Source organism: Panthera uncia, chromosome D4 (genome assembly GCF_023721935.1).
Source record: "Panthera uncia isolate 11264 chromosome D4, Puncia_PCG_1.0, whole genome shotgun sequence".
Classification (NCBI taxonomy): Eukaryota; Metazoa; Chordata; class Mammalia; order Carnivora; family Felidae; genus Panthera; species Panthera uncia.
The window spans coordinates 87,981,790-88,006,796 of record NC_064807.1 but is presented as its reverse complement, the minus strand read 5'-3'; the positions used below and the strand labels follow the sequence as shown (position 1 = coordinate 88,006,796).

At 56.6% G+C, this 25,007-nt stretch overlaps 1 protein-coding gene across 2 annotated transcripts in view; it reads left to right on the top strand.

Annotated features, from left to right (window-relative positions):
* Positions 1-25,007, top strand: part of AK8 (adenylate kinase 8) — a 126,190-nt gene that overhangs the window by 6,332 nt on the left and 94,851 nt on the right. The window contains exons 3-5 of one of the 2 annotated variants that reach the window (XM_049638224.1): positions 2,013-2,062; positions 4,769-4,882; positions 14,360-14,428. In XM_049638224.1, the coding sequence (XP_049494181.1) occupies positions 2,013-2,062; positions 4,769-4,882; positions 14,360-14,428 (233 nt within the window). The remainder of the gene's footprint in view (positions 1-2,012; positions 2,063-4,768; positions 4,883-14,359; positions 14,429-25,007) is intronic. The other variant, XM_049638232.1, reaches the window with a different exon arrangement.

The window sequence follows — 25,007 nt, the reverse complement described above, 5'->3', positions numbered from 1 at the left end:
TTTTAAGAAACTGAAATTAATCACATAAATGTGTGCGAGAAATTAGATGGGGAGAAAGGCCGTGGATGTTCCCCTTTTAAAGCATTTTCAGAGACGTGTGCGATTTGGGTGCCACTTACGGGAGCCTGGAAAGGGAGGGCATCCCCAGCAGCCTCCGAGCCCCGTAACTTTGTTAAGATGAACGCGTGACTTGGGAGTCAGCTCGTTCCCCAAAACGCTCTTGTTGAGGTGCGGCTCCTTCTCCCGGGGCTCCACACGCCCCGAGTCCCATAGTTTGAGGAGCTTGAGCAGAGGCCTGTGGCTAGAATCGAGAGAGGGGGCTGGGCGGAGGTCACAGGAGCCCGACCGGGCCCTCTGGTGCTCCCTTACTGTGGCTTTGGCCGGCAGAACACTGGAAGCTGTGTCCGCCGTACTGGGGAGGGCCGGAGGCGTCCCAGCTGAGCCTGCCTCGGAGAGGAAAGTGTGTGCAGGGCTTTGCTGAACTAGAGCGTGGCAGCATTGGGCCAGTAGGCCGGGGCCTTCCTGCCCCCACATCTCTGATTCCCATCACCACCAGGAGGAACGATGTGGGGTTCCTGAGAAGCAAGTTCGCACATCACTGGGGCCAACGGACCGGGTTTGTAAACGTTTCCAGACGTAGAAAATGACACTGCTCTGAAGCCACTGGGGACACACACCCGTCAAAGCAGCAGCAGAAAGCCAGGACGTGGGTACAGCCTGTCGTGTTGTCTAGGAGAGAGCAGAGGATGGCCGCTCCCTCTGGCTCCCGTCTCACGCAGCCACTCGTGCCCCGCTTGCTGTGTTCGGCAGCCCCGGTCCCAGTGCCGAGCGAGGACGAGGTGCTCGACGAGTGAATCGGTGAGCGGATCAGCTTCAACCGTCCTTCCGTGCTTTTGGCAAATGAGAAGGTGCCGTGAATTTGGACAGAGTTCTGTATTTACACCCAGGCGGCCATGTGCCGATCATGAGCTCCTGGGCCAAATGGATCCTAGTTCCTTCTCTGTGGCCGCTGCCACACTAAAAGGGCACGTGTGTCCATTGTCCTCAGCATGGACGAGGTGCCCTCCTAGGGCCCTGGCAGCAGTGGTCTCTGCGTGTAGACATCAGAGGCTCAGATGCGTTGGGAGACACGCCTGTTCATTGTCCCCTTGGCTCAGGGGTCAGGCCAGCAGCGGTGAGGGGATAGGCCTGCCTTCCCAACCTCTGCTCTGTGCTCCTGGCCCCCCGTGTTTAGCGGCCGGGGGTGGCTTAGTCAAGGTGGCACTTAGAGGAATCAGCATGGATTCATCTCTCCAGACACCACGTCCTGAAGCCTGTTTTGACCCAAGAACACATGCCTTCCGGCGCTTTTCCTGACACGCTGGTCTGGTCTTTTCCAGTGGGCCAGCACCTAGTCGGTTGTCCTGACCCCGGTCTTGAGGAATTCTGTGGGGCCGACAACCTCCCAGAGCCCGAAGCCTCAGCCCCGAAGCAAGCCATTTGCATGGAAATGCCCACATTTGAAAACAAAGGCTCTCCTATCTGGGGTTTTATAAATCTGGCCGATCCACCCCAGGCTTTCCCCCGTTATTTCCCTCTGTAAAATGATGGGGAATACAATTTGCTAAATAAAAAGGCATAAATATATATAAAACAAAGCTTGGAAGGTCGATTTACATAAAATACAGCTTTATTTGAGAGCGTGTCCCCAAGACAAAGTCCCTGTTTAAAATGCTTTATGGTGTTTGAAATCCCAATTGTTCTTGATATTTATTAGTTTAGCAAACAAGTTACCGTGTCCATGTCCCCTCGGAGACAGAAAAATAAACCATCTCAGTGATCACTTACCTCCCTAAACATACAGAGTATGTTCTATGGCGAGACCATCCCTGAGCCCCTGGGTTACAAACGACCGTGTCACTCGCAGAAAATGAAATCTGGGGAGGAAGGAAATGAATACCCCCGCAGTACCGCGGGCACGGAGCTTGCTTTATCATATCGAGCGGTGACATTCAAATCTTTCTATTCCACAGTGCCGAAGATTGTAATATTAGGTCCACCCGCCTCGGGGAAAACAACTATAGTAAGTGCATCATATTAAGTGTTGTAATGCCGTAATATCTCATCTCCCTGCAGAGCGGGAGCCGGGCCGCCCCTCCGCGGGTTCTCAGCACAACTGAGCGTTTCTTCATCCTTCCCTTCTGCTTCTTTAACTTATTTTCTTATTAGGAGAGGCGGCAAGCAGGCCTCGTAGAAAGCCTAGAAAGCACAGAACACAAAAGTATAACTCTGCAACCATCCAGGGGTGAGCATTATTTCAACATTTGGGATCTATGTTCCAGGGTTTTCTCGGGCCGCGGGGGCACCATCTTTGCACACACTTGGTTACCTCCTTAGGATAAATTTCTAGAAGCAGACCAGAATCTAGAGACTTTTGACACGGAATCTTTAGATTCACTCTCAAAGTGTTGTTGTTGTTGTTGTTTTCATGTTTATTTTTGAGAGAGAGCGAGAGAGACAGAGCACGAGCGGGGGAGGGGCAGAGAGAGGGAGACACAGAATCTGAAGCGGGCTCCAGGCTCCGAGCTGTCGGCACAGAGCCCGACATGGGGTCTCGAACCCACAAACAGTGAGATCGTGAGCTGAGCCGAAGTCGGACGATTCACCAACCTGGCCACTCAGGCGCCCCTCACTCTTAAAGTTTTAACTATGAAACTGTTTAATCAGAAAAGCGTAGAAACTGCACCATAGATACTCAGCTCCCAGATTTTCCAGAATTTATCATCTTGCCGTGTTTGCTTTGATGATTCCCTTTCCACTTTAGATATGGCTTTAAAGATACAGCAGATGCCTCATCGTACCCACTTCTTTGTCTTAAGTTGGAGGCCACCCCAGTCCCGAAGCTGGTGTGCTTCGTCCTGCCTACAGTTTTAACCTTAAACTCCTTTTTTTGAGTGTCAAAACTTTGTAACATTTTAATCATCTGAGACAGAACTCTGCTTTTTACTGACTTTTTATTTTAGAGAGAGCGAGCGAGCATGAGCAGGGGAGAGGGGCAGAGAGAGAGAGAGAGAAAATCTTCAGCAGGCTTTATGCTCAGTGCCGAGTGGAGGTGGAGTTCGTTGTGGCACTCGATCCCGCGACCCTGGGATCATGGCCTGAGCTGAAATCAAGAGCCAGACGCTCAACTGACCGAGCCTCCCGGGTGCCCCTGGAACTCTGCCTTTTAAAAGCCTGGCTAGCGAACTTCAGTCAACTCTTCCTTGATGACTGTGCCACTACTGCGAGCACTCGTCCCGGGCCTGGCTGACATGGCGGGCTGTGTCCCCTGACGAGCTGGCACTTTGCTGTGTTCAGAAAAGGGATTAAGACGGCCGATCCTTGCCGGAGCTGGCGTGCATCTGCTGTGCTCGGGAGTCGTCTGTATCCTAGCGCTGTCTCTCTCTCTGTCTACCGCTCTGCCCATCCATCCCTCCCTCTGTCCTTCTATCTGTAGTTTTGTCTGTCTGTAGTTTTCCTACTGTGTTCCTGAGGATCAGGCTGCCAGCCTTCACTCCTTTCTACGGTCCCCCCAACCTAACACGCTCTTTTACTGCTAGAAACCCAGGGCCCCCAGGCCTGGCAGCCACAAGCGTTACCAGGGTGCTTTGGAAGGTGGCGGGTGCCAGACTCCCCTCCGGACCTGCCTGATCAGAATCTCCTGGGAAAAGGCCCAGGAAGCCGGTTGAAACCACTTCCGAGGTGGTAGCCTCTGCCCTGAGACAGACAGGCTCCCGAGCCACGTTAAGGCGGAGTCGGGTCACTCAGGGTGAGGGGTCTCCTTTGGCAAAGGGCCTTTGTCTTTGAGACGTTGGCACTCTGGGCACCTCCCCCCCCCCCCCCCCCCCCCCCCCCCCCCACCCCACGCTTAACCCCAGTTCCAGCTCTTCCCTGATCTCTGGCGAATTTGCTGGGTAGAATTCGTGAAGCGTGGTGAGCACAGACAACTTCTTTTGTCCAGTCCCAACTTGGCTGAGGCCATCGGCTCTGCCCCCTGGCGAGGTCAGGGCCCACCGCGCCTCACTGCTGTTTCAGCTTTTGGTGAATGCGCTACCCCACGTCTGACCACTATGTGGGGACACGCAGAATCTAATTTTACAGTAAGATGATATACAGTATAATCCAGACAGAGCCCTGCAGGGCTATCATCACTGACATCTCCCAGCAGGAGGAACAGAGAGAATTAAGGTTGATACTTGCCCCGGGGGACTTCAGGGCCTTCTGAATCATCCCGATGCTGAAATGGCCATCAGTATAATCTTGCCATTAAGAGCATTTCATTACATTATTATTCCCTAAAATGTATTCCTCCCTGTAGAGTATACGTAGTCATCAATGAACTAAACATTCATTTGGTCAGATCATTTCCTGATCTAAGAAAAAATGAACGGGTATGTTTGTGCCCCATGTTTAGGTCCTGTCCCTGAATTTCCTGTTGTAACCTTTTTGTGGCCCTGAGGAGCTGGGAAGGCGCGTCAAGGCAGCTACAAGCAGGGCCCCTCCGTGGGCTTTCTAGCTCCGTGTAATCACTGGCTGCTGGAAAAAGAGAGAACACTCTGGCGGCCTCCTCAGGCTGGGGAGGGGGGGTGCTCTGTGGGCTTGGCCCCCTGGGTGGCCTCCTTCCAGCCAGAAAGCAGTTGTGCTTCCCTGTGGCTAGTCTCTTCTAGTAGAATACGGAAGGGCCTGGGCATTTTGACGGAGTCCTCTTAATTATAGCGTTCACTGAAATTTTCTTTGGCTCTTTCTTCAGGCAATGTGGCTGTGCAAACATCTCAACAGCAATCTTCTCACCGTGGAGAACCTGATAGCAAGAGAATTTTCCTCTCTGGCTGCGGGTGCCAGGAGGCATTACCAGAACATGACGGTAGGGCTGGCCCCAGGGCGGCAGGAAGGGGGGACGGGGTGACAGGGCTCCCACGGTCCCCCTTGCCCCCCACCCCCACTCCCAGCACGTCTCCATTTCTCGTGGACCAAGCGAGGGGAGTGCTGGGGGTAAACTGAAACACAGGCAGTGTGGCCTGGAAGGAAGGAGAGAACGCTCAAGCAGGGTGCGTGTCCTGGCGGGTGTGGGGACGAGGGGTTTGTGGCAGAAAGGGGTTGCTGACGGCGCGAGGTGACCATTCTGTGCTGATGCAGCGGCCCTGGCCCGTGCCTCTTCCCAGGGTCACCCCATCGCGTGGGTGCCGAGAGGCAGGGCTCCGTCCACAGAGGATGGAGCCACGCCGGCCCGGCCAGGGGGTTTCGGGGCCGTCGTCCAGCCGTCCCCGCGGTGGAGGACCCGGCGCGCTGCACCTCGGGGGTGCAGGGGCCGCACTCCCCACCCCTCCGTCCGGCTCACACACATCTGCGGCTGGCCCCCCAGGGCGCCGAGTGTCCTGATCCTAAAAATCTCACCAATCCCATGTCTGAAACTTTGGTTTCCCCAGGGGAAAGATAGAGCTTGCTCATGCTGTTTGTCTTTACTCCGAATTAGAAACTTGGAGATATTTCTTCATAAGCCCCTCTGGGATGTGAGCGGATCTCCTAGTCCATTCGGGCCGCTGTGACAAAATACCACAGACTGGGTGGCCTGGAAGCACAGGGATTATTTCTCCCAGTTCTGGAGGCTGGAAGTCCGAGATCACGGCTCCAGCAGGTTCGGTGTCTGGTGAGGGCGTCTTCTCACTGTGTCCTCAAAGTGCAGGGGCAAGGGAGCCCTCTGCGGTCTCTTCCGTGAGGGCAGGAATCCCATTCTACGACCTGATCACCTCCCAAAGTTCCCCCCGCCCCGATTCTGTCACTTTGAGGGTTAGGGTTTCAGTATATGAATTTGGGGGACACGTGTGTTGAGACCAGAGCGGCAGGGATATGCCCTCTGGGGCATTCTTTCTGGAGACTCTGAGAATGGAAAGAATCCCTGTGTTTGTTGAGTGCTTCCCAGGCCTCCCTCCTCCCTCCCCTCCCCACCACACCGACACCAGTGAAGCAGTGACCCAGGGTGAGGTCGGATTCAGGCCTACCCCAGAGCCCTGCCCCAGAGCAGTTGGGGTGCGAAGCCGGGGAACGGTCCAGCTGGCTGCAACCTGTCCTCGTCCCCTGTCTGGGGCAGAAAACGAGAGGCCGTGTGGGGGACACATCCTGGGCCCTGATGGAGGTACCACCTCCCTTCTTGGCCCCGCAGCCGGAATTGGGCACCGCCGCCCCTGGCCACTGTCCGCCTCTTTGAGGCCACTTTACCTTGTATTTCCATCCTGAGCTTTCTCTTCTGTCATTTTGGCCCCCACCCTGTTCCCTGGCTCAACCACCCACAGAAGCAGCACCACGGCCCAGTGCTCAGGGAAAGGGGTCTGCAGGGCCCAGCCAGCTCTGAGGAGGGGTGTGCAGAGTGGGCTCGGCAAGGCCACGGGGGCACGTGACCGGGAGGGCCCCGGCAGGGCGGGGGGCAGTTGTCAGGCATGAGGGATGGGACTCGGGCAGACTCCCAACCCCAAGTTTGCCGGTTACCCCGACTTGATGGAAGGAGGGTCTCCTTCGGCAAGGTCAGCCGCCACCACTGCGAGCTGACTCTGAACATGTTTAATCCGGAGCACTTCCTGCCCCCCATTGCCTGGGGCGGGGGGGGCTCTCAGAGGCCTGCTCCCCGGCCCTGCAGCTTTGCAGGAATCAGTGTGTGCTTATGGGTGGGGGGACGCCAGCATTTGGGGTGGGGATGTGGTTTTGTCATTTTCAGACAGCCTCTTGGGGAAGGGGAGGCAGGCTTATTTCCAGGATAAAGATGCCTTTATCAGGTTTATAAAATTCAGCAGAGGGGAGGATTTTAAGGAAATTCCTCCTGGGTTTCATTATGCTAATTATCAGCATGTTTCAGACCACATCGGAGTGCTTTCAAGGGTGTCTTATCGGGGTTCCTTGGCTTGGAAGCGGGGGGGCGGGGGGAGGATGAAAGGCAAGGCTGTCAGGACTGATGAAGGAGTGAGAGGTTCTGAAGAGCCAGGACGGTGCGCGTAGGGCGGCTGCGCGTGGCCTGGCCTGGCCGCAGGTGGCCGTCGCCAGGCGTGGCCTCTGGTTGAGGGTCGTCTTTACATCACCCTCGGACTGGGAACCCTTTACAGCCTTTTAGAAGTAGCGCGGTGCTACGGGAGACCCAAACATGAACTCCTTCCCCAGGCCCCTGGGAACTTTGGGGGACGTGGGGGAGATCCAGGCTAAGGGGCCTGGAAGCTTCGTGCAGTCAGGGGCTTGGCTGACTAATCCCCTTACCCTGAAGTGTTCTCTGAGCAGGGACTGAGTACCAGGCACTGACTCATGGCCGAAGAGCACGCAGGCTGCAGGATTTAGGGCGTCCATGGAGCCGTGGCCACAGTCGTGCTAGGAAAAGCCTTCGTAAGGGGCGAAGTGCCACAAAGCCCGCACAGGCGGCCATACCCCTGAGGGTATCCGAGGTGACCAGGGATTGGAACCAGCGCTTCTGTTTTGAACCGCGTATTGTAAACTATTGCAACGATAGAGGCTGAGAGAAAGGCAGCAGAACCCTCACGGGCCCATCGCCGGCTTAAACCAGTATCTGCTCACGGCATCCCTTTCCGCGTGCTCCCCGGCATCGCCCTGCTCCCCGGTTATTGGAGAGAAAAGCCCATACGGCATTTCATTTCATCCGTAGCTGTTCTGGTCTCTGTCTGCTGAGAGATGGACCATGCAATGACCAGACCATATATAAAAATAGGGCTCTGACCCAAGCCTGCAGCAGCCGGCCCAGGAAACCCGCCCGTCGTCTCAGTAACCAGCTCAGGAGGCCAGCAGGTCCGAGGGCAGACTGGGGGGGAATCAGACGGCTGCCTCTAGTGTGATCCAGGAAGGCCAGCAATAACCCCATGGCGGTCAGCCCCGCGTGGCCCGGGCTTGATTAATAACGGACAGCTGCCCTCATTTTTGTCCCTCCTTCCAACGTGTGGCCAACCTGAGAAAGCCAAGCACACGGGGCACCCCGCTTCGAGGTGGCCGTCCCCTCGCTGCCCGGGCCGCAGTGCTGCCAGGGCACACCCGGAAGGCCTTCCCGCTCCGCTGCCGGCCTCTGAGCCTCTGCCAAACCCGAGTGACGTGGTGAGTCCCCGCCAGAGCGAGCCCGGACTTTGTAGCCTTGCTTGTTTCCATTTGGGTGGCCTTCGCTTATTTCCACTGTCCAGAAGGAAGTAAGACGCACACAGTCACACTTCGAAAACTCATCAGTCTTTCTCCGGGATCTGGCCAGGGCTAAACTCTGCCCGAGGAGGCAGCTTTCTCAGTCTTCCGGCCCCAGGGCACTCTGGGTATAAACCCCCGCCCTGGGCAGGTGTTTCTTGTCTCCTCTCCGCCTTGACCGAGGCCGTCTTTGCTCTCAGTTTACCCTGTCTTGTCAGAGCCTTTCCCGTCTCTGCCTGCTCTGGTCCGTTCTCTAGGCCCACCCTGATTCCAAACCCCAGGTGAGGGGGCCCTGGGGGTGGGGTGGGGAGCAAGGGGGAGGCCGGCAGGAGCCCAGGGCACGAGAGCGAGAGCGAAGGAGGCTCCTGCTGTCAGGGGCGGACCCTGCACTTGTATGAGCCTGAGAGTCAGTGCCTCCGTCGTCGGTTCTGGCCCAGTGCAGGCCCTGCTGGGGTTTGGGAGATTACGGGGAACAGAACCAAGTCCCGCCTCTAACCACACAGGAGGTGACAGGAAGGTGAAGAGTCCCCACACTGGAAGGATATTTCTGTGCAGCGGGAGCTGAGCGTGATTGTTCTGGAATGGTTTCATTTCTCCTGGGGCGGGAGTGGGGGGGAGGGGGGGAGAACTTTATCACTGAAATCCCTGCAGGAAGAATACACAGTTGTAAACCTCCCTGAGCGGCTGCCTGGTCCGGAAGTTCTCGATCTTTGAAGCACATTAGGCTCACGTGGGCCCTGCCGGACTTGGGGGTTGGGGCCAGGCATCGGGATTTTTCAAATGCTCCCCGGGGAAGTCTCACATGGTCCCTGGGGGACCCACCCCAAGCGCCACTCCCCTTCCTCATCAAGATCATTATCGCCAGATCAAGTTTTCTTCGGCCTGCGGCTATTGTATCAGAGCACAACAGCCTGTGTTTGTGGAATGAACAGGTGACCTAGACTCTAAAGGCCAGTGGGTCAGACAGGCAGGATCCAGAGTGGGTTCTTTCTAACTTCAGTGTTATTTCCTAACTCCAGTTCTGTTTACAAATGTAAAAATCTGGTGTAACCCGAGGTACCCAAGCGGCCAGCTGCCAGAGTCACCATTTTCTTTGGTGTCCAAATGAAAGAGCCCATGCCTGTGCACACAGGATTGCAGTGCTCAGAGGACTGCTGAGGGTCCCGGGCGGGGCTGGCCTCCGGCAGCTCCGGCCATCCCCTCTGGGACCTTGCTGCTCTGCGTCCTGGGGGCCGCACAGCGCAGGGGCCCTCCCACTGTCTCGTGTCCCCAGTTAGCCACTCAAGGCGACGGTGAAGTTCATTGGCCTTTCCCACCACAGGGTCTCTTCTGGGCCACCTCCCTCTGTGGCCCTGTGTGTCACAGCTCCGAGAGTGCCTGCCATCCAGACCTGCACGGAGAGCCCCGAGGAGCAGCAGGAACTCTAAAATGAGAGTTGTCTTTTTTTTTTTTTTTTCTTTTTTTTTTTTTCAACGTTTTTTTTTTTTTTTTTAATTTTTGGGACAGAGAGAGACAGAGCATGAACGGGGGAGGGGCAGAGAGAGAGGGAGACACAGAATCGGAAACAGGCTCCAGGCTCCGAGCCATCAGCCCAGAGCCTGACGCGGGGCTCGAACTCACGGACCGCGAGATCGTGACCTGGCTAAAGTCGGACGCTTAACCGACTGCGCCACCCAGGCGCCCCGAGAGTTGTCTTTAAAGACTCTCTGCCCAGGTCTTAACGTGAGCTCAAGTCCAAGTGCAGGCTTCCCTCCCCCCACCAGCAGCACTGTAGGAGGAAGGGGGCCTGGCAGGGGGTGACAAGGAGTCTCAGCGATTCCCCTCCTGCCTCTGCTCCCGGGGCAAATTCATGCTGCAGATTGAGATGTCTCTGACTCTTGAGCAAGTGTCACCCAAGGTGACAACGGGGCAGGAGGGGCCAGAGGGTGGGGCCCGGGGATGGGACCACGCAGGCTCCTGCCATCCAGTGAGGAAGCCCAGGTGTGATCAGTGAAGTGAGGGGCCCCAGGGGGCAGAGCCAGCTTCCACTGCACCTGGCCACCTGTGAACAGCAGCCCAGCGTCCCGTCGTTCAGGGGAGGACGGCCCCTCTGAGGTCAGCACATCGGTGGCTCTGCCCCAGGGCCCCGTGCAGAAGAAGCTGGAAGGAGCAGCGAGGTCCAGTCAGGAGCCAGCGCGGCCTTGATGACAAGAAAGCAGGGAGATGAGGGGCCAGGGGCCTGCATCTGATCTGGGCCTTCTCGGTGACCCTCTGGGCCTTCGCTGGCCTCCGTCGGTTTGTCCCCGAGTCTCCCCACAAAGCCAGGCCTTGCGGGACCGGGGTGGGAGAGCACGGCAGAGCTCTGGGAGGAGGGAGTCTGATTCCTACAAAGACAGTTTGGCAGGGACTCCGAGAAGCGCCCTGTGGAAGCCCCGCTGCTGACGTGACACATCAAAGCTGGCATGGAGACAGCACCAAGGCGGGGAGCGGTGGGGGGCGCCCGGGAGGGGCTGTGCTCAAAGTCAGGGGCCTGTCCCCTGCCGGGCACACCCCTGCGGGTGCTGTACCCCATCTGGACCTGTCTCCTTTCAACCCTGTTCTTTGACTGGCTTGCACCCCCCTCGGCTCCCCCCCTGGGCTCCCCCCCCCCCACCCCTGCCCCGTCCCGGTACCTGTTTGCTGCCTCCTGAATGGGTGTTGTCAGGGACAGGAGACAAGTCTCAAGGGAAATGGGCCTCAGGATGGAAACTGACTCTGCCTGGGGTCGGGAGGGAACAGGAAAGGGCTGCCCCCCCGCCGTTGACCCCCTCCCCTCCCCAGCCAGCTGGGAGAAGTTTCCCCAGAAGAGCTAAGAGGATATGGGTGGGGCAGAAAGGTACCCCCCGGCCCCTGCCAGCAGCCTCTCTCAAGCGGGGTATTTATTTAAGACAGTGGCTCTCCAGGTGTGGTCGCCTGACCAGCAGCCTCAGCATCCCTGAGAACTTGTTAGAAATGCAGATTCTCAGCTTCACCCCAGACCCACTGGATCAGAAACCCTGGCGTGGGGCCGGTGACCTGTGCTCTCACAAGCTCCCCAGGGGTGCACCTCCAGGTGGGGGAATGACTGGCTTGAGCAAGAAATTGGCAAGGTGGGGGGAGAGGGCGGACGGAAGGGCACAGGTGTCTCGGAGGTGCCGAAGCCAGGGACCGGATGCTGGCTCGCTTCCCTCTCGCCTCTCTGGCCTCCTCGTTCTCGATGTGTCATACATACATCCCTTCTCTCTCCTGCTCACTCCTGCTCTTAACTTTCGCCGACCGTTCAGTAGAAACCATAGTGGCCCCAGAACTTTCCAGTGGACACAGACAAGTCCGCTGCTTCCCAGAGGAACCCCCTCCCTCACCCTCTCGCCCTCTGCTCTGTCTTCCTCTTCCGATTCCACATCGTGGAAAAGCCATTCTGATGAAGCTGAGACCTGGTTTCTCCCTTTGTGCTGGCTTCGTGTCCTCATGCTCCCCTCATGCCTGCCAAGTGCCTGTCGTGGCTCCAGCCCCTCAGCTTTGGATCCGCTGGAAAGCGAGGGCTCCTGCCCCTGGTGATTCCACCCCACGTCCTGGACCTGATGCCTCTTGGTCAGGATTGGGACATGGGCAGCGTCTGAAGCAATCACAGTGGCCAGCAGTGGGATATACCGATCAACTTGGACCAATTAGGGTCCCCCACTGTATCTGACGGTGGGCTTGACCCCACAGAAACTATACAAGCTGCGGGGCACGAGGGTGGCTCCTCAAGGAATTTTGGGGGTTCTTTGCATTATAGGAGGCAGGGTGTATGGATGAGGGACAAAAAAATAAAAGGAAAAACTACAGAATTGCCACTCTGGATCCAGATTTCTCTGGATGAGGTGTGTGAAGCCTAAAGAGGTCGAGACTTGCCCAAGGTCACCCAGCTGGCTGGAGCTGCAGCAGCCATTATGTAGCCAAGAGTGGGAAGCTTGACCGTGAACGGAGCCAGCCCGGGGCAAGCGGTGGGGAGGCGAGCCCTGATGCTGAGGGTGAGTCTGGGTTCTGCTCCCAGATTCCCCCACCCCCAGCAGCAGGCCTGCGTGTCTGGGATTTATTTTGACTTCCCACATCCTTTGTCAGAGATGTGAGCGTGAGTGGGGAGAGGTCTGGGCCCCTGGTCGTGCGCTACAGTGGGAGGTGACACAGACCAGGCATCAGTGCCCCCCTTGAGTGGAGCTGCTTGTCCAGACCCGTGCTGAGGAAGCAGCATGCAGGGTATATTGAGGGTACTCAGGGGCGATCATGACCGCGGCGCTGAGCCCTTGCTGGGGGCTGGGCGCGTCCCAGGCTCGCCACGCGAACCACCTCGTTTTATCCTCATGGCAACTCTTTGAGGCACCTTGTCTTTGTCTCACTGACAAATGAGGAAACTGAGGCTCAGAGTATTGAAGACTCGTCTGGTGCCACTCAGCGGGTGGCCAGGGCCCAAATCATGAGTGTCTGAGTCCCCGGCCAATCAGTGCCCCCCCCCCCCCCCCGCCGCCCAAGGGTCTCCCTATGAACATTCTTTACCCACTTGGCCTATCCTCCCCCTGACACCAGACATAACCTTCTGAAATCACTCTGTCCGAGGGCTTCAGAGCCTTCGGCCTCCTCTCCCTCCAGCTCCTGTCCCTGCCCTGTGAGCCAGTTACCCGGAATGCTGTGTCCCCAAGGAGGTCCTTCACCGCCGAACTTCGTTTGCCCGAGTGCAGCCTGCTCTTGTCAGGGGACCCATCCAAACAGCTTCAAGGGGAGGCAGGTGAGGGCGCTACCTGCAGAATGTGGAGGAGCTGGGTGCGCGGGAGCTGAGCCCCTTTGGGGATGGCTCCCCCGTCCCCTGGCTTCTCTCTGCCTGCGCCGGTGCCCCGTTCCCTCCGAATTCCGCTGCCTGGGAGCTGTCCTGAGCCCCTTCGCCGCACGCTCGCTGCCAGGACGTAGCGGAAGGGAGGCACAAGCACCTACCAAAGCCCCGTTTCTAAGCCTGTTCCAGAGGCGCCGCCGTGTCCCAGCTCCCGGTCCCTCCAGGCGCTCCGACCGCACTCCAGGCGGACACGACAGCATTCCGGGGGCAGGATCTGGTGTCTCCGGACCCTCACAAATGCTGCCTCTGGAATGAAAGATCCAGGCTTTTCCCCAGTGGATACTTTGGGAAGTTAGGGAAAAGTGTTTGCCCCCTCTTTCTTATGGTCCCACTCCAGGGTCCCCAGCTTGGGGAAGGGAAGGGAAGGTAGATTTCTCGCCACCTGGGCGCCTCCTTGTACACCCAGTGCACACACAAGGGCCCTCATCTGTGCCTGGCGGGAGCCCCCCACCCGCCCCCCTGGGGGCTGGTTCAGCCCAGACATAGCTTAGGATGTGCGGTCTGGGGCTGGCCTGGGAGTCCGCCTTGGCCGAGCATTTGGGGTGTGTGTGGAGAAGCACCAGCTTTTAATGATCTTGGGTCAAGGGGGCACCTGGGAGGAGGTTTTCCAGGCGTCAGCTCTGGGGCCTTCAAGACTTGGTCGTAAAAACTGGGGTGTTGATTCTGGCCAGGGAAAGTTCAGAAGCGAGACAGAAGGTCAGCCGCCCTTAACTTCCTTACCTGCACAGGCTGTCCCCCCCTTCCCCCCACTTACCTGCCATCGCTGGTGCTTAAGGGGCGGGGCTCTGGCTGCCCCGAGGGGGTTCAAGTTCAGCCTCTGCTTCTCCCTGCTTGTGTAAGCCAGTCCCATTCCTCCAGGAACTTTGAAACTTTCTGGGGAGATGGACATGAGCAGACCCCCAGAAGGCCGTGTGGTTAGAGCAATGACAGAGTTTGCCGTCGGGGATTATGGCGACCCCCAGCCCAGCCTGGGGAGGGTCACGGAGGGCGGCCTACAGGCAGTGGCACTTGGGCCACGGACCTGAGGGAACCCAGAGTCACTTGGGTGGGGTGGGGGGAGCATCTGGGCGGGGGCACGGGATAAGCAAGAGCGTCGAGGTAGGTGTGCACATGTGGTGGGGAGCACAGGGTGGCGGGGGGGAGGGCTGCAAGGCAGGCCTGGACTTTACGGAGGCCACTGGGCGGTCAGCCCGGGACTGGCGAACCTTTGTGTCCACACAGCCGGCTCCTCAGCTGAGCCCGCTGGGCTGCCACTTACACATCCTTTGTGGCCCAGTGTGCGGGCTGAGGCCCTCATTCCGTGTGTCGTCTTTCCTTTAGAAGGTGCCCAGCACCCTGCTCGTCAGACTGATTCAGGAACGTGTGAGCGAGGAGGACTGCATCAGGCGGGTAAGAAACCGCGTGGAGCGGCTGGGGGGCTCCCAGGGAGAGGGGCTCTGTGACCAGATGAAGGGCAGGGGAGGGGCGTGGGTTCAGGTCCTAGCACAGAGGTGACCCGGGGCCTGCAGAGAAGGGTCAGACAGACGACCCAGAGCTCCGTGAAGCTCAGTGTGTGAATTTCACCTTGGATGGAGCCAGGCAACAAGGTGGAATCTAGGGTACCCATCGGGGGTCTTAGGAGAGAGCTGGCCCTACCCCAAGGGGTCACAGGAGAGCCTTTAAGGAAAGGAACGTTGTGGAAGTAGGGGGTAGTTCAGGTAACCCACGAGCACCTGAGACCAGCCCCACAGGGAGCTGGACACTCCTGGACCCGGAGCGGCAGAGGGAGAACTGGGGCTACCCCTAACTCTCTGCTGCCAGACCCAGTGAAGCCAGAGGGCAGGCGTCCAGACGAAGCAGCCCATCCGTGGAGGTCAGCCTCCTGGGGCACAGAGGGGGTTGGAGAGGGCGGGAGGGATCTGGAGGGGCAGATGGGGGGCAACAGGAACGATGGGCACCATGGGAGGGCTTTGCACACACTGACTCCTTGGGTCTTCAGAGGAGCTCTGTTGGGTCGGTGCTATGACTCCCCCATTTTGCAGATGGGGAAACTGAGGGCTGTTAAACCGTGTAGTATCCAGGCCTCTCCTCCTGGTCCACAGCTAGTCTTATTGTCTTCATGTCAGTGGCTTTCACAGAGCAAATGGTTTTAATTTTAACGAAGTCCAATTGATCCCGATTTGACCATTGTTAAAGTATTTCACTTTAATATATCTCTTGTGTGTTTCTTAAAAAATGTTTGTTTATTTTTGAGAGCGTGCAAATGGGAGGTGGGCAGAGAGAGGTGGGGACAGAGGGTCCGAAGCGGGTTCTGCACTGACAGCAGCAAGCCCGACGCGGGGCTCGAACTCACAAACTGTGAGATCGTGACCCGAGCTGAAGGTGGACACTCAACTGACTGAGCCACCAGGCTCCCCTATTGCCTTCATTCTTGAGGGATATTCGTCCCCGGATTCAGAATTCTAGATCCCCAGCTCTTTCTCCTCACGCCTCGCAGGGTCCCGCCTCCTTCTGGCCGGGACGGTCTCTTGTGGAAGGACAGCCACCCAAGCGGCGGGTCCCTTTCCCCGACTTCCTCCCAGATTGTCCTCTGCGCTCTCGGTTTCTAGCAGTTCAGTTACCAAATGGCTGGCATGCATTTCTTTGGATTCGTTCTTTTGGAGATTGGTTGAGTTCCTTGAATTTGTAAGTTCACATTTTTCTCCAAACTGGGGCAGTTTGGGGCCATCATTTCTACAGGTTCTTCAGGCTTTCTGCACCGTTCTCTCCCCGTCTCGTGTGAACAGCAGTCCTGCGGCCCCCGCAGGGTCGCCGAGGCTCCGTCTCTGTTTCTCTCCCCTCTGTCGTGGACCAGGTTATGAGGCTCACTGAGGCCCTCCTTTCCCGTCTCTGTTCTCCTATTCGGCCCATCCGGCGAGCTTTTCATTTGGATTGCCGTGTTTCTCGGTTTTCAAAATTCCAGTGGGCTCTTCTCGCTTTCTTCTGTCTCTGAGACTTTCTGTCTGTCCGTCCGTTTACTCGTTGGAGCTTTGTTGTTACCGTCATGGCTTGAAGCCAGCCGCTTCAGACGCCTCGCTGACTCCAGCGCCTGAGTCACGTCAGCGGCGATGTCTGAGGTCTGAGACACCCGCGGCTGTCCTTGGGCTGCGCGATTCTGTATCCTGGGCATTTTTCTTTTTGCTGTTGAGACTCCGGGTCTTGTTTGAATCCGACGGCGGGTGTTGATACTTTTGTCTTCGCGGGCAGTTGATTCATTTGGGCTCAGGCCGCCAGTTCCAGCCACCTTCTCTGTGCTGTGGTTGCCATCTGGGTTCTGTGTACAAAGCCTCTGCGAGTGCCGTGCGGCTCCCTGAGGCTCTGTGCCGTGTGTGTGCCGCTCAGCGGGGCCCGGGCAGCGGTCTGCGCCGTGGCTCGGCCCTCGATGTCTTTAGAAAGCTGTCTAGGGTCAGACCCTTGCACGCGCAGCTGGGAGGGAGCCCACGAGTCCATAGACATCTTTATTTGGTTGCTTTCCTGAACGCCTCGCTCTGCTATTTCCATGGTAACGCCCGGTTCCCTGGCGCTCCTCTTTTCGGTCCTCTGGCCAGAAAGCGGGGACTTTATTTGTCCCACTCTGCCACAGTCTTCCCGTGACCGCAGCTGAGACTGGGGCCAAGCGGCAGGAGGACAGAGAGGGAAACATTACCGGGGCTTTGTCCCGTTCTCTAGGGACTGCAGAGGAAAGGCCCTCCGCCCCCTCAGGGTTTCGGGCACCTGCGGGCTCCCCGTGGCACCCCTACCGCAGTAGGCTTGCCTGGGGCCTGGGGTGCGAGGAAACAGGAAGGAGAAACACACAGAGATCTCCCCGCTGTCCGAGTGTCAGGAATCCCCCCTCTCACCGCCCAGGTCGGGTGTGAGGGCCCCTCCTGGCCTCCTCTCGGGCCCTCCCTGTCACCTGTGCTCAGTTTCAGGCTGCCCAAAGGCCGGGAGGGGGTGCTGGTTTGGTGGTATTTTGAATTCTGTTCTTCTTCCCCAGTTCACCTACTACTGTATACTTTTCTGATTCCTCGAGTAGCCGCCGCATGCATGCTGCCCACCCATCAGAGCTGCTCTCAGAAGGAGTGAGCCGGCGGACGGTGCCGACCTCATCGTGCCCAGAACACAGCTTACATGCCTGCGTTGTTTTTTTTTTTTTACCGTTTATTTATTTTTGAGACAGAGAGAGACAGAGCGTGAACGGGGGAGGATCAGAGAGAGGGAGACACAGAATCCGAAATAGGCCCCAGGCTCTGAGCGGTCAGCACAGAGCCCGACGCGGGGCTCGAACTCACAGACCGTGAGATCATGACCTGAGCCGAAGTCGGCCGCTTAACCGACTGAGCCACCCAGGCGCCCCTGCCTGCGTTGTTTTAATGTGCATGTATCTGTACACATTCTCTCTGTCACTCGCTCGCTTAAAAATTCATTGAGAGGCCCAACTCTGGAAAGATCCCCGGGCATCTCTCCAGCGTGCTGGTGAGCAAACAGCAGTTCTCACACTTGGTCACAGCTTGGTCTGCACGGTCCTCGGCCCTGTGAGTCGAGGTCACGAGCCACAGATAGGCTGCAGCCTGGGTTTCGAAAGCTGGTCTGAACAGTGTGTTTTCCTCAGACCTCAGCTTGTTCCCAGTCAGCTGATGGTCTCCTGCTGCCTGGCTGAGGCCAGTGCCCCAAGTTCAGAGGCCATTCTAAACTGCAGATAGACGAACGTTTTCCAGAAACGCTTTGTGGGCCATATGGCCTCGTGTTGGAACTGCTCAACTCTGATGTAATGTGGAGGCAGCCATACGTGGTACAGAGATGAAAGGGCACGGTTTGTCCTAATAAAACTTTATTTACAAAAATAGGCAGCAGGCGGATTTGGCCAGGGACTCCTAGTTTCCGGACCCCTGTTCTAAGTGCTGCTTTCACACCATTGTGAAAAACGCTTTTGCCTTCTCTCTTCATTTCCAAATAAAAAGCAAACGTCCCCCCTCGTGCACCAGGGACCCCGCCCTTCCTTCCCTAACTTCCCTCAGGCTCTGTGTCCACCGCCCTGTCTGATCTGGCCCCTTCCTCTGGGGCAGGAGCAGTGAGGTTTGGGGGTCATGTGGCCCCAGTGAGCCAGGAGGAACTAAGGCCCTAGAGGAGGAAAGTGAGACAGGACCCGGGCTCCGTGTCCAGCCTGGAGGGAGGGGGCCTTCATTCCTCCAGACCCAGTTCCCACCCCCACCCCCTTGGGTTAGGTCTCAGCAGAGGCCGGCCTCAGTTTCTTCTTCCCAATAGGCCTGGGGGCAGCCCTTCCCCGGCCCAGTCCTGGTCCAAGCACCAGCCTCCCTCCTGCCCTGCCTGCTGCCTTCTCTCAAGGTTCTCCCTCCCACCCCTCCCCAAGTGAAATAAAGCCTCCTACACACACACCCCCCCCACACAGCAAACTTCCACCTTCCAGCAGTGTTAGAAGAAAGGCCCCTTAGCCATAGGCTCATTTGAAGACTTGTCACCTGCTCCCAAGCCCATCTGGCTCAATTCCCCCTACTCCAGTCAAGTGCCTTGTTGCAGGCACCACGTGGTCTTTGCTGCTGGACCCTTTCCCTCTGCCTCAGCCCCCCCACGAGCAAGGGGGTCCCTTGGTCTTGAGCTCACCAGCTGCAGTCGGATACGGCCTTGCATGCCCAAAGGAGGGCCAGCTGTCAGAAGGGCCGTGAGGGCCACTAGCCAGGCCAGGAGAGCCAGGTTGTCACAGAAACCTCCAGAGATGGGGCCGGCGTGGTCTGTGGAGGGGCTGTCTTGGCGGGGGGTGGGGAGGGAGGGTGGCAGGCAGAACGAGGCCCAGACCCCCCTTCATACCAACCTCAGATCAGTTCTTCTTAAAACTGACCCATCAGTCGGTCACCCTCTCGAAGGTTCCCTCTCTTTTATCTGGCACGTGCGGAAACAGTCATTTGTCAGAATAAAAGCGGAGGGGAGGGCCTCCTAAGTGACTAGAAACGGGCCGGCACTTTCTGGACAAAACGCTCTATGCCTTAATCCATAATTGATCATGAGTTTGCCAAGTTGAATTAAACTCTTACATTGCCGATCACCAGGCTGGAAGCGTTCAGGTCTGTTTCTGTCTTCCCGCTTCAGGGCCAAGCTGCTTCTCTACTGCTTAGGGCCGTGCTGGCCCCGTTTGGCCGAATGTTGGGCGTTACTCCTTGGGCATGAGCGTACCCGAGTCGCCGGGACTGGGACCTGGCTGCGGGATGGGAGCTGCATTTAAAAGAGCCAGAGACAGCCTTGCACGTGGGGCCGGTCCAGGATGCTGAGAGCTTCTGGAACCAGGGCGTGGTAGCTGTGGAAGGGAGTAACCCTTGGGTTCCTACCCCAGGAATCTCACTCGCCCTGAGCGATGTGGCCTCCTCTCGAGCCACAACTGCTCCCCGGGCCCAAATGCTGTCCCGGTGGGGGCAGCTCCGTGGTGGTTCTTGGCATCAGCAAAGGCAGGTGGCAGGATCTCCCCACACCCCCTTAAGATTTCCTTTTTTTTTTCTTTTTATTAAAAAATTTTTTTTTTAATATTTACTTATTTCAGAGACAGAGAGACAGAGCACAAGCAGGGGAGGGGCAGAGAGAGAGCCAGAGACAGAATCTGAAACAGGCTGCAGGCTCTGAGCTGTCAGCACAGAGCCTGACGCAGGGCTCGAACCCACGAACCGTGAGATCATAACTTGAGCTGAAGTCGGACACTTAACCGACTGAGCCACCCAGGCGCCCCTCTTTTCTTTTCTTTTTTTTTTTTTAATGTTTACCTATTTTTGAGAGAAAGAGAGAGCGCATGTGAGCGAGTGGGGCAGGGGCAGAGGGAGGGGGGCAGAGGATCCGAAGCGGTCTCTGCGCTGACAGCACAGAGCCTGACACGGGGCTCGAACTCGCAAACTGCGAGATCATAACCTGAGCTGAAGTTGGATGCTCAACCGACTGAGCCAGCCAGGACCCCCAGATTTCTTTTTAAGATGCTTACGATGCCACACCACCTCATGATCCAGGAGCTCGAGCCAGAACTGCCATGTCCTGGCTGTTCTGCTCCCAGGTCAAGAGTGTTCGCTTCCCCTGGCTGCCTTGGTGCAAGAGAGGCCCGGAGCCCCCCCCACCCAGCTGACTGCGAGAACAAGAAAAGACCCCGGGTCTGGCAGGCAGGTCGGCAGACTCAGCTTCTCCACTCAGACCCTCCTTTTGGCTTCGGGCCAGGCTTTACCCAACCCAATCTGAAGACATAGAAATGTTACTTTGTGTAAGTTATTTTCGTAAATTACTGCCTGTTTCTGGTGCATAAGCGTTCAACCTGGAATTCAGAAGTGTGGAATTGTGGGGTTGAGTCACTGGGTGTGTTCCCCAGGGGAGATAAACCACCTTGAACTATGCCTCGGAGATCCGGGCACTGGGTCCGGACACAGGCTCCAGCTGGACCGGGCTGCTTTGTTCATATCATTTTTTGTTTGTTTGTTTTTTAATCTCCGTAAGTCACGAAGTCATGGCTTCTGGGGCAAAGCTGGTGTTTCTCACTTCTGTGACTTCAACTGCACATCCCAATCTTGCCCTCAGTGACCCAGGTTAGTCTCTGAAACACGCATGGAACTTCTATAAACCCTCTTGAGCTTACCTAAAAGTTTGGTCTGCACAGCACCTGCAGTGTGGACAGAGCGTAAGACCAGGCATCCCTGGTCCTTGCCAACAGCCGCCACCATCATGAAGATGGTAATAATATTTACTATTAGAGTTGTCGGTTAGTTCTAGCGTCAGTCAGGTTATTATGAGTTCTGTTGTACCGCACGACTCTATCGTGCATAATGAATACTCTTGGTTGATTTAATACCATTGATTCGGTATTTATAATGATTTTAGTGATATCATTGTTACTGTGTTGGCGATGGTGGCTGGAGGGTGCCTGGACTCCAACGACTTGGGGCGCCTGGCCTGGCTCCTGGCCCACAACACCACACCGCAGGGGCACAGGGCGCCTCTGCAGTGAGGCCGTCGACGGAGATCCCCGATGGGAGCGGAGGGCTGAGGGCCGCGTCCGTGACCTCATGCAGCCTGATAGCAGCCTGGTAGAGGAGGCCCTGCCCTCACTGCATTTAGGGCTGCAGAAGCTGAGGCTTGCAGACGTTGTGTGCCCTGCCGGGGGTCCCACGGTCCGTCCCAGAACAGAAACGCAAACGCGGAGTTCTGCTGTTGGCCACTGTCTTCTTGGCTCCCCAGTGCGCGCTGTGTCCCCCCACTTCACGAGGCCTCCCGCCCTTATCCGTGAACGGCCGGGCCCAGCTTCAGCTTCGAAGCCCCTTCCGGCCTTTGCGTTCTGATTCTGATCCCGTCCAAGCCATTGTTACCTGCAGCGCAGAGAAATATCTCCTTTAATTTGTTTTAAAATTCCTTCTGAGCTTCAAGGGGCATTCCGTACCTTTTTCATCTCTTCCCGGCGGAGACAGGACTTCAAGAGCAAGAGGTGAGGCTTCTAATTATGTGCTTTGGTTGTTTGGAAACAAAACAAACCCTCATCCAAAATAAACAGGCTTTCTTGCTTTTGGGGGAGAAAAATGACACATATGCATATTCATTTATATGGTAATTATTATTATTTAGCTACACAGGGACCAGAATTGGTAATTTAGAGCACAAAAAGGAAGCAGGGACTAGCGTTCAGGGAAAAGTAACGCGATCATAACCCATCAGGATTCTGTAGTTAATGTTGGGGGTTTTTTCTTCTCTTTTCCGTTTTTTTTGGTCTAATGCAATCTCTTTGAAGAATCTCTTTGAAGTGACCAGCAAATGCTTTGGAGAAAGGGAAATTAGCACTTTGTATTGGGACGGTGAAAAGGATGTGGGCTCTACCTGTTGGGGACCCATGGCCTTTCTTTAGGGACAGCCACGTTCTTGAAGTCCGAGAGCTCTTCAGGCAACATCTCTGAGGGCGGAGGGAAGCTAAATGAGGCGGCGAGTTCAGGAAACGTGGAGGAAAAGGCTCTAACACCAGAGAGGTTACAAGTCTTTCCTTCTCCAGAGTCACAGTGCTCTCCCGGGTTTGGATTGCTGAGGTCCCTTTCCTTCCTTGGGGACCTAACCCCTCCCCACAGCTACCCTGCTTGGTTCCCGGCCCCTTCTGCATATCGCTGCCTCAGGGATGGCTTCAAGAAAATGAACAAATTCATTTCTCGACTGCAGTACGTTCAGACGGCTCAACATTCCGCAGGCGCCCAAGTCCCCTCAGCCGCCGGCTCCCTTCCTGGAGGCAACTGATGTTAACACTCCCTCGAAAGGATGTTTATATTTTATACCTAGAGGAGTGTTTGTCTACTTAAAGCAAATGTTACGGCGTCCTCCACCGCTGAGCACCCCTGCTGCTCTCCAGCCTTCTCGGGCGTCCGTCCTCAAAGCGCTGGAGGCCTGGGCCTGCCCGCTGCCCAGCTCCGTCCCTCTGCTCCTCTCGTGTCCGCTGCCTTTCGCCCCTCCTCCAGCTTCACCTGTGTGGCCCCCTCTCGGGGTCTCCGCACACTGCGTGTGGGGCGTAGACCCTGGTGGGGGGACTCCCGGTGGTTTCCCTCCCCCTGGTGTCCGCGACCGTGTGACCCCCACGTTGAGTGGGAGCAGGTCCAACAGAAGAGGGCAGAGGTGAGGAGGGGTCAGTCCCATGATGATGTTACATTATCTGAGACTTCGTCCGAGTGGACCGGAGAGACAGAGTCTCCTTACTGGCTTGACAAGTCAGCTGCCATGTTGGAGAGGCTCACGAGGGCAGCCTCCAGCCCGCGAGGAACCAGGGCCCGAGTCAGACATACGGCAGCACGGGAGGGAATTCTGCCAACGGCCAGAATGAGCTCAGAGGCGGATTCCTCCTCTGTCGAGCCTCCAGGTGAGAACGCAGCCCGGCTCCCACCTTGACTGCTGCCCTGTGAGGCCCCCGCAGAGAACCCGGCTGAGCAGCCATCAGCTTCGAGCCCGGGAAATATTCGCAAAGTGAATGAATGAGAGAATGCCGCTTGGGTGATTCCCCCAGTCTGTACCCAGGGAAGTGAAATCTTATCCCAGCTGGCTGGTGGCCCAAGGAGGGAAGGTGCTTAAAATACAATGTGACTATGCCGTCCGGTCTGAACAATTTTCAGTAACAGGAACATATTTGTCCTAAGGCTTCTCTGGGGAGGATATTTGGATTGTTGCCCTGGCTTGGTTTACGTAACTAGTGGAGACTGTTTAGTGACGTTCCTCATCGCATCTTCAAATTGTTTTCCGTTATCAGTGCTTTCAAATTCCGCATTTGGCCGTGGCCCCCTACAGCTTGTCGAGTTCAACTGCTGCACACCCGGGTGGTGTTGTGCCCCGAGCCTCCGGGGTTCAAGGTTTGAGGACCATCTTCCAATTCGGTCTTGGTGCCCTGTGCACAGACTTCCTGTGTCTTCCCTCATCATCCTTTTAATCGACTAGAACGAGGGTCAGCCAACGGGGCACTTGATTTAAAAAAAATTTTTTTTAATGTTTGTTTAGTTTTGACAGACAGAGGCAGAGCACGAGTGGGGGAGGGGCAGAGAGAGAGGGAGACACAGAATCCGAAGTAGGCTCCAGGCTCCGAGCTGTCAGCACAGGGCCTGACGCGGGGCTCGAACTCACAGACCGTGAGATCATGACCTGAGCCAAAGTTGGATGCTTAACTGACTGAGCCACCCAGGTGCCCCCAGGACACTTGATTTTAAAGTATTGAATAAAGGCATATCATAAAAGTGCACCATATGGAGGGATTCCAATTCGTTTTACCATTTTTTTTAAAGTGTCTTTATTTTTTTTAATTAATTTGAGAGAGAGAGCGCACGCGCACACACACACACACACACACACACACACACACACACACACACGAGTGGGGGAGGGGCAGAGAGAGAGGGAGAGAGGGAATCCCAAGCAGGCTCCTGGATGTCAGTGCAGAGCCCGATGTGGGGCTCGATCTCACGACCCCGGCATCATGACTTGAGCTGAAATCAAGAGTCAGATGTTTAACCAACCGAGCCACCCAGGCACCCCACCTTCTGTGAAAGGTTTTAGGCAGGATGATTTCTAAAGACACTGTTTTAGGAGCGCCTGGGTGGATTCTCTCCCTCCCTTTCTCTCTGCCCTTTCCCTGCTTGTGTGCTTGTGTGCACGTATGCACACTCTCTTTCTCAAAATCTATAAATAAACTTAAAAAAAAAAATCTTTTAGGAGCTCCTGGGTGGCTCAGTCGGTTGAGTGTCCGACTTCGGCTCAGGTCATGATCTCATAGTTCGTGAGTTCAAGCCCCACGTCAGGCTCTATGCTGACAGCTTGGAGCCTGGACCCTGCTTCATATTCTGGGTCTCCCTCTCTCTCTCTCTCTGCCCCTCCCCTGCTCACGCTGTCTCCATCTCTCAAAAATAAATAAACATTAAAGAAAATTAAAAAAAAAAAAATCTTTTACACAAGGAGAAACTGAGGCCCAGATGGGAGAAGGGACTTAGCCGAAGTCAGAGCCACTATCACACCGAGGTTCTCGGCCACCTGGCTGCCGGGCCCAGCTCGGTCCAGGGTCTCTGCTGTTGTGCAGACCCCTGGACAAAGGCGTTTTTGTGTCACCAGAACCAGACTGAGTTGGGAGGCCATGGGTGAGAAAATCCTGGCTAAGAGACAAGGGAGAAATGCCGTGATGTGTGGTCACCTTCCTCCCACCGCTGTGCGGTGGAGACAGAAAGACTGGTAGCCGATGACCCTGGCTTTCAGACGGTGGGAGTTGATCACCCAGGAAAAGGCAGCAGCCTCCGAGCCTCAGAGGTGACTGATGGGCCCCGTAGATGGCTTGTGTCCGCCTCTGCTGGCCGGGACTGTCCCTGGCGGGTCTGGGCCGGTGGGCCAAGGGGACCCGGTGGGGGGAGAGCCACGCGGGCCTCAGCACAGGCCTGTGTGAAGCTCCTGAGGCCGCAGGTGGGCCGCGTGGGCCCCGGGGGCCACGGTGCAC